The sequence below is a fragment of the Gaeumannomyces tritici genome (assembly GCF_000145635.1).
Source record: "Gaeumannomyces tritici R3-111a-1 unplaced genomic scaffold supercont2.8, whole genome shotgun sequence".
Taxonomy (NCBI): domain Eukaryota; kingdom Fungi; phylum Ascomycota; class Sordariomycetes; order Magnaporthales; family Magnaporthaceae; genus Gaeumannomyces; species Gaeumannomyces tritici.
The window spans coordinates 277,989-292,613 of record NW_008804552.1 but is presented as its reverse complement, the minus strand read 5'-3'; the positions used below and the strand labels follow the sequence as shown (position 1 = coordinate 292,613).

General features: G+C 59.6%; 6 protein-coding genes across 6 annotated transcripts; 3 read left to right on the top strand and 3 right to left on the bottom strand.

Annotated features, from left to right (window-relative positions):
- The first annotated feature begins 429 nt into the window (after window positions 1–429).
- GGTG_12216 (hypothetical protein) lies at window positions 430–2,474 on the top strand. The gene is made up of 2 exons (XM_009230111.1): window positions 430–744; window positions 923–2,474. Exons 1-2 carry the CDS (start codon window positions 615–617, stop codon window positions 2,224–2,226), a joined length of 1,434 nt encoding a protein of 477 aa, XP_009228375.1. The 5' UTR covers window positions 430–614; the 3' UTR covers window positions 2,227–2,474.
- On the bottom strand, window positions 2,361–5,339 carry GGTG_12215 (oxysterol-binding protein). Its single transcript, XM_009230110.1, has 8 exons — window positions 4,981–5,339; window positions 4,741–4,830; window positions 4,546–4,651; window positions 4,322–4,432; window positions 3,978–4,256; window positions 3,658–3,907; window positions 3,280–3,593; window positions 2,361–3,222 (listed from the first exon to the last, which is right to left on the bottom strand). Exons 1-8 carry the CDS (start codon window positions 5,045–5,047, stop codon window positions 2,796–2,798), a joined length of 1,644 nt encoding a protein of 547 aa, XP_009228374.1. The 5' UTR covers window positions 5,048–5,339; the 3' UTR covers window positions 2,361–2,795.
- Window positions 5,340–6,054: 715 nt separating this feature from the next.
- Window positions 6,055–6,408, bottom strand: GGTG_12214 (hypothetical protein; the record flags this gene model as incomplete). The annotated part of the gene is made up of 1 exon (XM_009230109.1): window positions 6,055–6,408. The coding sequence occupies exon 1, from the start codon at window positions 6,310–6,312 to the stop codon at window positions 6,055–6,057; it is 258 nt and encodes an 85-aa protein (XP_009228373.1). The 5' UTR covers window positions 6,313–6,408.
- A 156-nt stretch (window positions 6,409–6,564) lies between these two features.
- GGTG_12213 (hypothetical protein) lies at window positions 6,565–11,396 on the top strand. Its single transcript, XM_009230108.1, has 3 exons — window positions 6,565–6,617; window positions 6,679–10,508; window positions 10,598–11,396. The coding sequence occupies exons 2-3, from the start codon at window positions 7,172–7,174 to the stop codon at window positions 10,666–10,668; spliced, it is 3,408 nt and encodes a 1,135-aa protein (XP_009228372.1). The 5' UTR covers window positions 6,565–6,617; window positions 6,679–7,171; the 3' UTR covers window positions 10,669–11,396.
- Window positions 11,379–12,741, top strand: GGTG_12212 (hypothetical protein). The gene is made up of 4 exons (XM_009230107.1): window positions 11,379–11,786; window positions 11,897–12,031; window positions 12,116–12,197; window positions 12,275–12,741. The coding sequence occupies exons 1-4, from the start codon at window positions 11,515–11,517 to the stop codon at window positions 12,350–12,352; spliced, it is 567 nt and encodes a 188-aa protein (XP_009228371.1). The 5' UTR covers window positions 11,379–11,514; the 3' UTR covers window positions 12,353–12,741.
- Window positions 12,742–12,750: 9 nt separating this feature from the next.
- On the bottom strand, window positions 12,751–14,210 carry GGTG_12211 (hypothetical protein; the record flags this gene model as incomplete). Its single annotated transcript, XM_009230106.1, has 3 exons — window positions 12,751–13,365; window positions 13,443–13,856; window positions 13,986–14,210. 3 exons carry the CDS (start codon window positions 14,208–14,210, stop codon window positions 12,751–12,753), a joined length of 1,254 nt encoding a protein of 417 aa, XP_009228370.1.
- Window positions 14,211–14,625: the final 415 nt, after the last annotated feature.

Sequence of the window (14,625 nt, the reverse complement as noted above, 5' to 3'; positions counted from 1 at the left end):
CCTTTTTCTTCCTCTTCTTCCCTCTTGGCTTCTCACTATTTAATCTTGGGGCTGTTTTGGCTTTTGCCGCCTTTCGAATTCCCTCATCCTCCCTTCCCGTAGAGATTCCTTTTCCTTGGTCATCAAATACCCCGGTGCTCTGTACAAGGCGATGACAGCGCTGCCAACCAGTGTCGCATTATGCAAATATTCTTTTGGATGTAGAGAGGTTGATCGTTCGTGTCATTTATTACCTACCTACCTACTACTCACCTACCTATATATTGAGGCCTGGCTTCCTCTTTTCCGTGGTCTGTCGCACCACCGCTTGCCATTTATATGAGCCCTCAGCCCATCTCTGTGCAGGGCGTGTGGGGCTGCTCCCCCACAACCCACCAGTTCCTGCCAATTGCGACCTTGGCCAGACCCCAGCCACCAGGAGACCCCATAGCAACGGCTGCCCGACTTCAGCTCCCACGAAGGACTCTCAGGTCCTCGTCTTCTTTTCACGTATCCGACCAACGTAGTGGCGCTTTCTTATCCATCAGTTTGCCAACTAAGCTACCAGGCCACAATCCAGAGAACAGAAAGCAAACCCTGTCCAAGCCCACTCCAAGACAGGGGACAAGCCGGCCATGCCGCCCTTCACCCCACGCCGCGCAAGGCGAGGCGGCGGAGGCGGAGGCGGAGGGTTGGGGCGGGGCGCAAGGAGCCCAGCCGGGCCTCCCAAGGGGCTGTTCGAGACGATCAACTCCAAGTGGTACTGTACGTGCTGTCTATATCAGGGGCGGCCGGGCCTAGATCCTCTGGCCATGGCAACTCGGGCTGGTGGAGAACACTAGTCCGATCCTCAAGGTCTTCTTTCTTCGTTTTCTCGTCCACTAACCCGCCCGTCAATCTTCTGCCGCGCGCTTTTTTTTTCTTTTCGTCTTCTTTTCTCCAGGTGACTGCACCCCGCGTACCCAGGCCGCCATCCGGACAGTGCAGAAGGAAGGGAGGAACAAGGGCAGAAAGTTCTGGGCCTGCGCCAAGGACCGGCGCGACCAGTGCGACCTCTTCATCTGGGACGACGAGGCCCGGGCCCGCGAGCTCCAGGCCCAGGAAGCGGCCAGGCTGCTGCAGGCGCCGCCGTCGACGCCGCGCTTCCGCCAGACCCGCCTGACGGACGACGGCAGCGGCGGCGGCGGCGGCGGCTGCGGCTTCACGCAGACGACGGCGCCGCCCCAGACACCGACCCGCCAGCGTGCCGCCAGGGTGGACCCAGGTGCTGTCGACGACACCGACGATTCGTCGTCGTCGTCGTCGTCGTCGTCGTCGTCGTCGTCGTCGTCGTCGTCGTCGTCCGACACGGACGCCCAGATGGCCCGCGACGAGGCGACCCCGGCCTCCGCCGCCAGGAGCCAGCGGAGCAGCGCCACGGCCGCCAACACCCCGTCGCAGGCCTCATCGCGGACCCCGAGCCGCGGCCCGTCGTCGTCGCGACAGCAGCAGCAGCAGCAGAAGGAGGCGGCGGCCCCACCCCCGGCCAAGAAGGGGAAAAAGCGCAAGCACGATGAGTACTCGGACGAGGACTTTGAGGGCTCCGACATGGAGCGCGACCTCGCCGAGCTGACCGACTCGGTCGTCGCCAGCCTCGGCCGACAGTGCCGGGAAATGGCCGCCGCCGCCCCCGCGACCCCGTCCAAATCCAGCCTCCGACAACACCAGCGCGGCGGCGCCGGCCTGCCGCCCACACCCGTGAGCCGCAACGCGCCCCTGATCTCGCGCTCGGCCGACGGCGGCGGCAAAAGCCGGAAGCGTGTGAGGCTCAGCACGCCGACCGGCGGTATCAGCTCTCCCACATCGTCGCCGACCCCGCGCACCAGCAGCAGCAGCAGCGGTGGGACGGCGGCAGTCGGCAATGATAACGACGACGATGAAGACGACGACAACGAATACCGCGACGACTACGACGTGACGCGCGAGGTCCTCACCCTGCTGGGCCGCCACAAGCACAAGTACAAGCGGCAGGACCGGGACACGACGGCGCGCCTCCGGACCGACGTGCGCGCGTGCCTCAACGGGTGGGCGCTGCGGGCCGAGAGCGTCAAGAGGGCCCGCGACCTCGCGCGCCATGGCATGGCGTCGCGCGACGCCCGCGTCGCCGAGCTGCAGGCCAGGGTCGCCGCCCTCGAGGCGGAGCGCGCCGCCGACCGCCGCCGCATCGTCGAGTACAGGGAGGCGGCCAAGAAGCTCCTCGAGGGCTGATCCGTATCCTCTGTGGGCTCCCGTGTGTTGCACTTCCTTCTTTGGTTCTGGTTTGTACATGGCCCGCCTGGAATTTCGTCAGTGGGAGAACGGGCGGGCGACGTTTCATCTCGGAAGAGCTTTGAATCTAGTGTTTGCGGGCAGAATCAGTGCGCTTATTGACGATTTCATGGTTGGCTTTTTGGAGCCAAATGTTAATGATACCCCTTAAGGTAGTAACTATGTGAATTCATGGATGCTTTGCTCCGTCCGTTCGCCTTCCTAATAATTCCTGCCCGGCCTAGGATACGACTGAGTGCCACTGCCTAGCAACCTTCCTTGTAGGTTGTACCCATCTCACACCTTGTTGGCGATAGTGGCATTGGCTCCGCATTCTTCGCTCAGGCTCTATTACATAAAAGCGCCAATGAAGCGCAAAAAAGGACCAAAGAAAACACGCCAATCGTCTCATTCGTCTCAAATCATCCCCGTAGATCATCCTCGGCCGACAAGCTTTTTGCAATACGGTTATATGGGAGTCAGAAGACTTCCATTTCAAACCAGGGACCAGCTTGCCCACTTAGTTCTTTTTACTCGTGGGCATCGTGGAACTCATCATGCGACTCGTCCGTATCCGACCGCTTTATCCTGGGGAGGTCTTTCTTGAGGTCCTTCCCAAAGTCGACCAGCGGGCCGTCACTCTTGGGTGGGTGGCCAGTCGAGTACAGCATCTCTTCGATTTCGTTGCTGCCACTGGTGTCTGCGGGAGCGCCTGTACCTGCTGGGGTAGTCGCCTTTGGTGCCTGTTCGGTCGACTGTTTGCCCTCGGTCGCCGCCTTGGTCGTCGTCTCCTCCCCAAAGTCTATGAGACCCTCTGAGGCCGGAGGAGGGACCTGCGCCTTCTCCACGAGAGCATCTCTTGACGGGATTGCGTTAATCTCGCTCGGCTTCTGGCCCTTTATCACTGGGTATATGGCCAAGACCTGCTTGATCTGTTCTTCTGGCGTTTTGGTGTCACTGTAAAGCATGTTAGCAAGTCAACGTTCAAGAAAACAGACTGCCAGGCGGTCTCACATCTGTGCATTGATGATCCATTCCAGATCCTCTTCGCCTTCGTCCGGTGCTCCCTGGCCTCCCTTGACCCGCCGAAACAGGCGGGGATGCCACTCAACGCCTTCTTGCGCCCTCCTAGCGGCTTCCTCTCGCTGCATATCCTCGATCTTGGTCTTCTCGATGGTGGCTACCTCATGGTTGGATTCCCTAACAGCCTGCGCTGTCTGCTGCCATAGCCTCTGCGACTCGCGTTCTTCCTGCTCATCTATTGGCCTGACTAGAGGCGGCGAGGGCCTGGATTTGAGAGCGTTGAAGAACATCTCGCGATGGCCAGTCTAGACAGTGCCCGTGTCAGTTTTAGTGCCGCCGAGTTTGAAACATAGGGCTATCATGCCATACCTTGATATTCTTGATGAACATCTCATCGCTCCAGAGTCCAGAGAGTTCGAAGAGGATCTCTCCCGTGTTCTCGTCCCTGATTGTGCCACCAATGGCATTATAGCAACCGCTAACCCATCCCTTCATCTTGAACTCGATGTCGGCAGTCAGACCAAGCTCCGGGCAGCGCACAACGCTGTGGTCGCCGAGCTCATACTTCATCTTTCCGAACAGGATCCCTCGCGCGTACATGTTTGGCTGGGTGAGATAGCTAGGTAAAGGTCAGTCATGAGAGCAGCCCAATGGCGGTTCCACGATATCGTAAGTGGATGAATGCTTACTATCGCTCTCCTCTTGAAGGATCTTGACCGCGATTTAGGAACGTCAGGATTGCCGTTCCCTCCATGAGGCTAGCAGCCGAATTTCCCAGGAACTTGCTCCGCGGCTTCAGGGTACCGTCGACCCGTATGTGGTGATGCGGAACCATGTAGAAGTAGCTAGACTTGGGCGGGTGGTGCGATGTCTGCTCCGAGATGTAATAGGCGTGTGTGTTGTCCGGGAGGTCCCAGTAGCAGGTGAATATTTCTCCCAAAATCGGGTTGAGCGGCTTCTTGACACCCCTGGGCAAAGTCAGCGGGGTACAGGTTGGTTGATGACAAGACTTGGAGGGTCATGGGAGACTCACGGAGGGCGGATGTGCCAACCACTCAGGTAGAACTTAACAACTGAGACGAATCTCTCCACCGGGTCGTCAATGTCGGGGATAGGAAGGAGCATCTCTGGGTGAGACATGAAACTGCATATTGCCAGTCAGTTCACAGTCCACATTGCGTCGTTTCTCTCATATCCCCGCCCCTGGGATCTCGATGAAGGCCCCGTATTTATGAAGCAAACAGGTTGGCCACTCACTTTGTAATGCGCTCGAGCATGCTTCGGGGCTCGAGGATGAATGTAGGTAAAACTACTCTGCTGAGATCGGCGCCCGGGCGGAGCTGAGAGATTATGTGTGTGAGAACTGTGGGCGGTTCACGATCGTCAGAATCGTTGCTCTTTTATACGGAGACGATTATAGAAACAGAAGGGCAGCACAAGTTTATGGCATACCATTTCCCTGATCAGGCTCGACAACCTCGGTATCATCCTGCATGGCCTCAAGCTTTGCTTCGTCGACGGAGGATCGGTTGGACTTGTTGCCTGTGGGCAGTTGAAAGTCCAAACGGGAGTATTAGCTATGGAACCGAGGGGTGGGCAGGCGACGCGCCTCCGTAGCAATGAGAACACCGTCGCTGCAAGCCATGGAGAGCAGAGGGGCGGCGCCAAGCAAGCGAGGCAAACGGGACCTACTGGCATTCGAGATTGTGCGGCGCCGAGCGTGGCCGTGGCCGTGGACGATACCCTGGAGTCCCATCATCGTTGAGATCCCGGGTGCTTGGCGATGAGGGGTTTGCGAGATATCGTTTCCGACAAACGGAGGGCAACTGGCTGACTGCCTACCAAGGCGCCTAGGTAGGCAGGTACCTCTCTTGGGCTAGGTACCCAGGCAGGCTGATGGCAAACAGGCAAGACGGGCGAGGGAGGCGCTGGCAAATCGCATCAAAGGGCGAGGTTGGAAAAGCACTTGGGCGGGAAGCTCTGTAGATAGCCCCTTTTGGAGCGGCTTGGATTATGCGTCACAGACCGAATGCGATCCTCGCTTTTTTTTTCTTCCCGAGCGGAGGCAGCGGCGGGTGGGATGGCATAGAGGAGGGAGCTGTGCCCCACGAACAATGACGTTTGGCAGGCACCTAGCAGCAGAAAATGTGGGGTCGGATACTCAGAATGTCGTGGCGGTTCGGATGGCCAATGAAAAGCAGCAGCGCTTGGTTCAACCGGGAAGATGGATGCAAATGCTCACACAGATGGGCTGCCAATGTTTCTTTGCATACACGTTTTTCTGCCGTCAACACAGGGCCTTGCTTGGTGGTCACCTGCACCTGTCACTAGGCAGCCTGCCTCCCTAGCTCCCTAGCCCGGAAAGTGGATGGAGAGGCAGTCTTCCGGGGCAGGCCTCGCCTTTCGAGAGCGAGTTGGTCTGGTCCAGCACAATTGGCAGCACAGTGAGCCTGTCTCACTGGCCCTTGACAATGGTCCAACCTCTCGGGCCGTGCTGTTAGGCCAACGCTGTCGGATCGCACAGCCCGTGAGCGGGCAGTTTTTTGGTCATCTCAATTGTCAATGAAGCCCAGCCAACGGCAATCCTGACCGACGGCGAGGACTTGTTCCAGGGGTAGGAGAAACGAAACGAACGGCAGTGGCGGGAGGGCCGCGGCTGGCCGGCGTCGGTGACGCATGCTTGTTTTGTTAATCCCGCCCTAATGGATTGCCATTGCAGAATCGGCTGTCGGTTGACTCGGCCGTCAGGTTCTAGCTTGAGCTCCATCATCGGACAGCCTCAGGTGGGCCCTCCCTCCCTCGGTCTCGCCTCTCCAGGGCGGGCGTCCCAGGCACCACCCAGGACGGAGGGCCCAGTGACGAGGGCCCAACTGCAAGGAACTCGGGCTGGCACAGGAGGTCTGCTGGGAGCAATATGCAGTGGTGCCATCCCGTTTTCGTCAAAGGGGGCGAGAATCCTGACTGTGTCGGGCGAGAGTTCAGGCTGCTGGTGAGCATAGGGCTATTCTTAGGACTTTGGAACATGTTGAGCAGCCAAGGCAGCGTGTCCCATTTGACCAATGCTGTTCTGCTGCGGTGCTGCCCGTCATCCTCCCGAGAGAAAGTGGCCTGAACCACAGCCAACACCCGCTTTGTCCGTGTCTGCCGTGTGGCACCGCAGGCACTGACTGTGCCCTAGGTTCATGTAAGCACGTCCCAATTGCTGGTGCGGCCGACGTGGCTCAACTGAAGTGCTGGGCGTCGGAGCACTGGCCCCAAACTGACAGGCACCCTCCCTGACCCACCGCCCACCAAACGGGCAAGAGGGGCAACCGGTCGCATGCCACTGCGTAAGTGGCCATGCTCGATCCTCCACTCTTTGACCCTGCATCTCGACTCACCTCAATCCAGAATCCACAGGCCACACACCAAACTGCACATCACCCCCTTCCAACTCGACTGGCCTTTTTTTCTTCTTCCTTTCTTTTTCAAATCCAAGGCCTCCAGGGGGCTACATCTGCCCGACTTGTGACCCGACAGCCCGCTCAGCGCCACACCAGCCCAGCGCGCAACTATCGCCAACAGTCGTAACACGGCGGCCCAGTTTGTCGTCTTGGCCAACCCGTCCTCGACGCTCTTGGCAGAGCGCGGGTCCCGTTCGTTGTCGTCCGAGTTCACTGTCGGGCCTCGATGTCTGAATAGCTACCTCGGTGCTCATCCACCCACGCCGCCAAACCCTCTCGACAGACCACCTCCAGATAGGTCCTCCAGGTCGGATATAGATAGCGGGACACCCCCTCGACGCCAGCGATCGCCCTGTCTAGTGCACAATACGGCGCCAGGCCATCTGTGCTAGACCCATATTCTGCTACCCTCATGAACCGGGCCCGAGTCGTGCCCAAGGATGGACAATGACACCCAGGCCGCCTCCAAGCGAGGCCGTTTGATGGGGAAGCTTTTTGGCAACCGCGACCGCAAAGTCTCCAACCCCGACCACCAGCCCGGCGACGATCGAGACCTGAACGACTTCTTCCACGGTCCCACCGATAAGCTCACCGTCCCCCACCCGCCTCCCCCCACGAGCGTCCCTCTCCTCACCAAGCTCGACACTTCCAATGCCTCCCGCTACCCAAATGCCCACGAAGTCAAGAGCCCATCCCAGCAGAGCCTAGCATTTCGAGGAGCGCCTAGCCCGCAGTTTCGCAGGAGGAAGGGCCTGTCGGTGCGCTTTGTCGACTCGTGGCCACAGATCATCGGCGAGGGCGGCGACGAGTGTGAGGTCCCGACCGTCGATATATCGAAGAGAAAAGTCCACCAGAGGTTGCTACATCAACAACAGCAACCCCAACCGCCACAATCGCCACAACCGCCATCACAGCAGCTTTACCCGTCTCAGTCCCAGCCACCCCCTATACCTCCGCCGCGGTCGCCATTGCGGCCTCCAGATTACAGCGCTTTTGGCTTCGAACCCAGCCAGCAGAAAACCTATGCGCCAGACGAGCAGCTGGCGCCACCCCGGGATGATTCTTTCACGCCCAAGGCCTTGCGGCGCACGCAGACGGGCTACTCCGACATTGAGACACCACCGTCCCCGCCCGCAGCAGTCCCAAGAGTTGTGCCCCCAGGAAACGACACATCCTCACAGTACCTGGATGGCCCAGTCATACCCAAGGATGAGCGACGAAAGTCGCTTATTGAGGTGCAGCAGGCCCAGATGCGCGAGGCTGAAGGGCTGGCTTTTGCACAAGCGCGCAGGTCTGTAAGCGCTGGTGCGCCCGAACCCGACGACGCGAAGCCCTCAGGCCCTCCTCCTCCCTATATAACCCCTACGAGCTCCCCCGACCGCCGACCACGCCCGGCGGAGTCTCCTGACGCACTGGAGCGGCGCTTTAGGCAGGCCTTAGCCCCTGATCAAAGTCCCGCCGGATCCATTCACTCCAACCTGAGCTTCACCCAGTCGGTCGGGGGCTCGGTGAGGTCGACAAGACGACCGGAACCCCAAACCGATTCACCGACATCTCCCATGACGGCGAAACCTTCTGCAGCCGGTATGGCGAACTACGAGGATGTCGCGCTCAAGGAGTTTGTTGTGCGCTCACGTCACCTGTTTGAGGTTTTCCGTCTTCACTCCGAGGCCGTGCAGCCGCTCATGTCGTCTCCGTCAGACAACCTGGCCAGAGCGGCGCTCTGGTGGTTTTTGAAAGGGAGAATGATGCTTGAGATATCCGTCCGTGATGGCGCCAAAGGCCCGCCGAGCCAGGCCAAGGATATCATGAAGCAGCAGTCGTATGCAGACCTGGCCAAGGGCTACTGGATAGTCGAGGACGTTCTTCCGCAGTTGATGGCCAAAAATCCCAGTTCGCTGGACGGGGAAATCGAGGACGTACGCAAAGCTGTTACGGCAAACCTGCGGAAGCTTTCGGGATCCATGAAACGCAACGGTTTCCTCCCTCCGGAAGACGCGGTGCTGCCCCAAGTATTGCGCCTGTCCATATGGGTGGACTACCCGCAACTGAGCCAAGACATTATTGCGCTGCTCCATGGCGTCTGGAGCGGCTCGGCCCTCGCCGCGCCGCAACGGCCAACCTTGACGATGCCGATCCTGGAGTCGCTACCCGTAGGAGACACGACGGAGCACTTCAGCTACGGCAGGATCGATGCCGAGGTGTTTTTGTCGGAGCAGGGGGACCAGAGCCAGCGGTTGGCGTTCCCTTGCCTTTTGTCCATGGTGCGACCGCAAAAGTCGCCCAACCTGATTTTAGTAATCTCGAGCCAGAACGGGGCGGTGAACCTCAAGATACAGAACAATAAGACGGGCGGCCCAACGTGGAGCGACCTCCGATGGCGGAACGAGTCTTGCGCGCTCGAGCTCAAGCTACCCAGGGGCTTTCTGATACTGGTGCAGCTGTCGCAGGCCGACTACCGGATGCTCTGGAGCATGTACGATTTCGGCGAAAAGGTGCAGTCGACGCTGTACCCGCGCAAGGACGAGAAGGCGCTGTTTCGCACGACGCTGCGGGCGTTCCAGTATTTCGACTCGGACCCACAGTCAAGACAGTTCCCCAAGGAGGCCGTGCCCTCCTGCGACGTGACCCTCTTTGAGAAGGTGGTGAGGGAGGGGGCGGCGACGGGTCCTCGCATCTTCCACCGTGGCTTCCGCATAGCCGTCGTGACGGGGCCCCGGACGAGGACGCTCAGCGGGCTGAACAACGTTTACACACCTCAGATGCCGATACACTTTAGCTTTCTCAAGGACGAGCAGGGCAGGCCGGCGTTGCTCATATGGTTCGACAACGGACGTGGCAAGGGGCGCATGGTCATGTCGTTTAGCGACGAGAGGGAAAGGCTGGCGCTCCACAACATGCTGCTCGGATCTCTGGTGGCCCAGGACGAGGCAGTGTTTTCAGACGTGCCATTGACAGGCTTCACGATTTCGAAGCGGCTACGGGAGGCTGATGGGCTGCAGTGCATCAAGAAGCTACCATGGAAGAGCGTCAGGGTGATAAACTACGAGGATGGCAACGAACAGCCGCAGACGGTGCTGGCCGAGAGGCTCCGGGTGGTGTTTGACTTTCAAGACGGCCTAGTGACGGACCGGATGAACTTTGCGCCGGGCGAGTTCAAGATCAGGCTCGACATTCACGAAACGACGCGCATAAGCCTGCTCCGACCCCCGCAGCAGGACATGACGATAGGGGTGTCGGAGACGATGCCGCGCGAGGTGCCGCAGCAGCTGGCCGAGGCGTTGCAGATAATACAAGGATCGCCGACTGTGCGTACTCTGCGGTTCGCCAGCATCCCGGACCTTCACAGCTTCCAGGAGGCCGTGACGGGGTTCAAGGTGCTGTTTGACGGCATCGCGTCGGCTTTTGCCATCGCGCGGCGGCGCATGGTGGTGCCGATCCACAAGAAGTGGGAGGCGGGAGCGACGCGGGTACAGGTGGTACAGCAGAGCGAAAGCAAGGTGACGCAGCTCCTAGCATTTTTTGAGGACTGGCACCATGGCCAATGCATGGGGTTCCAGCTCAAAGGCACCGACGTGTTTGAGGCGATAGGGCGCGGCACAAAGGCGGGCATCAAGATCGACGACGCAAAGTTCCCGCTACCACGGGTGGCGCCGGACGAAAGCAACGGGACTGGCTTCGAGACGTCGGCTGACGAGGCCTCATTTGTCTGCCTGGACCTTCCCGATCTACCTGGCGAGCACGACGATATTACCATTATGTTCGAGTCTGAAGCTGGTAAGTTCTTGGCTCCTTGGACCTATGAGATGCGCTTCGTGATGTAGGATTCCAGCAGAAGGCAGAACTGACAAGCTGCTGCTCGATAGATCGGGACCGACTCGTGACTTGCCTCCCAGCGCCCGTGAGAAACTCGCGGATGCCGTCACTCAAATTCTAGTGCTTGGCATGAAGACTAAGAGAGATCACCGTGAGCGCAAATACATGGAACTGTGAGCTCGACTGTCGCCCTCTCCACTTGGCTGGTGGATCCTCACTCGGCCAAGCTCATGACGCTATTTACCGGGCCAAGCCGAGACAAAAGCAAGAGATAAGAGCATGGGTGGAGAGAAAGCCGGGACTGCTGCATTTATGTAGCATAGATACCCAATGAGGTCTGATTATTTAGAAGGGAAACATCAAAAGATTGGTGCTCCTCGTTCGGGGCAACAACGCCCTGTAAGAACCGAAGCCATCTGCAGGCCTCACCATGTTGGGTTAGTTGGACGGCGAAGGAGGCACATGACAGATGGCATGCGAGGCCACGCAGGTTTCGACAGGCTTTCGGGCATGGTTGGGTAATACTTACTGTGTAATGTTGGCTCGGAGATTCGGACCGCTCAAGAGACGTAGACGTGCATGCCAGTCAGTGCTTGCTTTACCTGCTGTGTACCTAGGTCATGGTATCTTAGCATGGAGCTGTGGTGCTGATTTAAACGCTCTGACTTGTCCACCTTGGGGACAAGCAGATTTTGTTTTTTGAAGCAACGGCGACGCTTTCTCTGTCCAATTCAATCACCTCCTTCCCCACCTTCCTGTCCGGCCGACCACACCATCACCCCCACCAAGCTACTTCTAACCGGCTTTACAATTACACCGTCCTCACACACACACACACACACACACACACACACACACACACACACTCGACTACAGCTTGTTGGTCTGCTAATCAATCAAATCAAGCACCACCCCTCTTCAACCAATCCAACCCAATCCCAGCGCAACCCGAACGCGCAGAGCAACAATGTCATCACCATTCCCGCAGTCACAGCCGCAGCCGCCGCCGCCGACGCACAGCAGCGCCGACGAGGCGGCAGTCGGCGGGGCCTGCGGGGACCACGGGCTGAGCCGCGCCGAGTTCGACGAGCTGCGGCGGCGCGCGACCGCCGCAAAGGCCACGTGCTACGCGCCCTACAGCAACTTCCGCGTCGGCGCCTGCGCCCTGTCCGAGGGCGGCGGCGGGCCCGAGGGGGCGGCGAGCCCTTATATATCGGGGGCCAATGTTGAGAATGCTTCGTATGTGAATCCGTGATGCGTCGTTGCAAATGACGATGGATGTGGAAACCCGAGAGGAAGAGGAAATAGAGGAAACTGACAGAAAGAAAAAAAACAAAAAAAACACACAGCTACCCCGTCGGCGTCTGCGCAGAGGTCACAACCCTCAGCTCGGCCGTGACGAGCGGCCACAGGCGCTTCCGGGCCCTGGCCGTCGCCACCGACGTCGCGCCGCCCGCCAGCCCCTGCGGCAGGTGCAGGCAGTTGTGAGTTCACAAACCTCTTTGTGGTTGTCCCCCGCCTACATGGACCGGAGATATTAACCGGGTTGAAACGAAAAAAAAAAACAGCATCCGGGAGTTCTGCCCCCTCGACATGCCCATCCTCATGTTTGACAAGAACGAAGACTTTATCGTCATGAAGCTTGAGGCTGTACGTCTTTTTTTTCTTGCGTTGCTGTTCTCTGCCCCCAGTCCACTGACAAACCAAACCGCCTTTGCTCCATACAGCTCCTCCCGCTCTCCTTTGGGCCTGAGAACTTGCTCCCTCCCGGCGCTGCGGCTGCGGCAGCGAGAGGCTCCGCGTGATTGAGGTCTCTGTTTTTCGTTCTGTAGCCGAGTCATAGAGGACTGAGTAGACACACTGGCCACGGGCAGATATCAAATCTACTCACATTGTCCGAACGGGTGTCCCCCATTTCTGCAATATTGTCTGCCTGCGCTGTATTCCGTTTACCCATGTCTAAGTCTACCCAACCGATCCGGTTCCGCCAGGAAACGGTCTATGCTGTGGGTATCAAGGGGAGTGGCCCGGGAGAAGTTGGGATATAAAACGAACGCATAAGCCAACCCGCACCACTCCTGTTGCTACCTTGTCACCCGGGGTTCTTTAGTGCAAAGGCCCGGTCCTAGCAGCCCCCTTATACCCGTGGAATGTGTTGGTGGCAAATCAAACGCAAAAAAAAAGGAAAAGAAACAGTAAACCATCAAGCAATCGCCTCCTCCGCGGCCGGGTACGCGGCCCAAAAGTCGTCCATCTCCTTGAGCGTCTCGGGCGCGTGCGTCATGGGGAAGTCGTGGCTGGCCCCGGGCAGAACGCGCCAGCGCACGCGCTCGTGCCCGCCCAGCAGCGGCAGCGCGTCGTGCTCGTACAGGTCCGGGTCGATGATCTCGTCCTCGCCGCCCAGCACCACGAGCGTCGTGCCGGCCCGGCGGCCCCCCGCACCTCCTCCCCCTCCCAGCCGGCCGTAGGCCTCGTCCTGGCCCATCAGGGGCGCGGCGCGGATCGTGCTCATGAAGGCCGGCACGAAGCCGCCGTGGTGCTCCAGCATCCACCGCACGTACCTCATCACCCGCCGCTCGAGGCGCTCCGCCGGCTCGTCGGCTGCTCCGGGGTGCTGCATCTCGGACGTGGCGAGCTCGACTGGGTTGGTCACGTGTTTGGACTCTTTGGTGTCCCCAATTGTAGGATGGCGGCCATTTTGTTGCTGCTGCTGCTGCTGTTGAGCTGCCTTTTGTCCACGGACGGCAGAGTTTGCAATGGGCTGTTGTAGCTTCCGCCTCGTGAGGGCGGCGAGCAGGCGCTCAGGGACGAGACCAGCCTACCGAGATATCAAAAGAGTCAGTCTTGGAACACAACACACAACGAAGCAGACGCCAAACGCCAAGCGAAACGCACGGTAAAGACCCAGCGGGTGACGGCGCCAAACGACTCGGGGCGGATCATGCCGGCGGGGGCCAGCAGGGTCAGGGACCGAACGGGGCGGGGGAAGGCGGCGGCGAAGTGAACGGCGATGCCGCCGCCGAGGCTGTATCCGGCCAGGTCGAAGCCGTCGTCGCCCGTCCAGGCCAGGGGCGACGAGGCGAGGGCGCAGAGGGCCTGGGAGACGTAGAGGCGGGCGTCGTGGGGCAGGTCGCCGACGCCGTCGCTGAAGCCACGGCCCCAGAGGTCGAAGAGCAGCACGCGGCAGCCGCGGGCGACCAAGCCGTGGGCGAGCTTGGTCAGCGTCTGGCACGACGTCGAGATGCCGTGGATGAAGAGCACCTTGCGGCCTTGCTCGGGTCCCCACTTTGAGGCCGTGTTAGTGAGGTGCTTTGGAGGGTTCCAGGGAGCAGGGACTTGCCTCATACACCCTCATGGAACCATACTAGAATGGTGGATTAGCAAGCGGTTCTTGTCTTGATATTTTTTTTGCAACTTTTACGCCAGAGTCTAACTTACAGGAGTGACGACGTCCCTCGCACCGGGGAAGGCGTCGGGCCGGTAGTCCAGCCTCTCGACCTCGTCCTTGGCGAGGCCGGGCAGCGCCGTCTTAAGCGGGCCGGGGATGACGCTGGGGTGCCGGGGGTAGAGGTAGCGCCGCAGGCTCAGGAACACGGCGAGGGTGGCGACTGCCACAAAGGCGTGGCTTGGGTCGGGCCACGGCAGGCTGGAGTCGTCGAGCATCATGGCTGGCGGGGTGGTGGTCTGGGCAAGGGAAAGGATCAGAAAGAGGGAAAAGGCGAGTTCGAAACGGGAAAGGGATGGGGAAGAAAGGGACGAGTCAAAGTGGGAGAGAGAGATGAGTGAGAGTGACAGAGAAGAGGTACACTAAAAAGTCGCACTACGGAAACTACGGAAACCGGTCCATGGCGGTTATGTTTCAGGCAGAGACCGGGGGGGTGCATGTGCGCTGGGCGTGAGCGCCGGAGTCGAGGGCGATCAGGCCTCTTTTTTTTTCTTCCTATCTGCCCGTTTTCTGTCGTGTCAGCCCGCCCGGAGCTGAGGCTGACCGAGGCTGTTTCCAAGTGGGCGGGCGTCTGGTGGGCTGTTCCTGCTGACCTGAGCAGCCAATGATGCGGCCAATGCACTGGCCCAAGGC

Coding starts and splice junctions, on each gene's coding strand:
- GGTG_12216 (XM_009230111.1), top strand. CDS start 615: ATGCCGCCCTTCACCCCACGCCGCGCAAGGCGAGGCGGCGGAGGCGGA. Junction 745..922: donor GATCAACTCCAAGTGGTACT/GTACGTGCTGTC, acceptor TCTTTTCTCCAG/GTGACTGCACCCCGCGTACC.
- GGTG_12215 (XM_009230110.1), bottom strand. CDS start 5,047: ATGATGGGACTCCAGGGTATCGTCCACGGCCACGGCCACGCTCGGCGC. Junction 4,433..4,545: donor ATGCTCGAGCGCATTACAAA/GTGAGTGGCCAA, acceptor GGCAATATGCAG/TTTCATGTCTCACCCAGAGA. Junction 4,257..4,321: donor GGTTGGCACATCCGCCCTCC/GTGAGTCTCCCA, acceptor GACTTTGCCCAG/GGGTGTCAAGAAGCCGCTCA.
- GGTG_12213 (XM_009230108.1), top strand. CDS start 7,172: ATGGACAATGACACCCAGGCCGCCTCCAAGCGAGGCCGTTTGATGGGG. Junction 10,509..10,597: donor TATGTTCGAGTCTGAAGCTG/GTAAGTTCTTGG, acceptor GCTGCTCGATAG/ATCGGGACCGACTCGTGACT.
- GGTG_12212 (XM_009230107.1), top strand. CDS start 11,515: ATGTCATCACCATTCCCGCAGTCACAGCCGCAGCCGCCGCCGCCGACG. Junction 12,032..12,115: donor TGCGGCAGGTGCAGGCAGTT/GTGAGTTCACAA, acceptor AAAAAAAAACAG/CATCCGGGAGTTCTGCCCCC. Junction 12,198..12,274: donor TCGTCATGAAGCTTGAGGCT/GTACGTCTTTTT, acceptor TGCTCCATACAG/CTCCTCCCGCTCTCCTTTGG.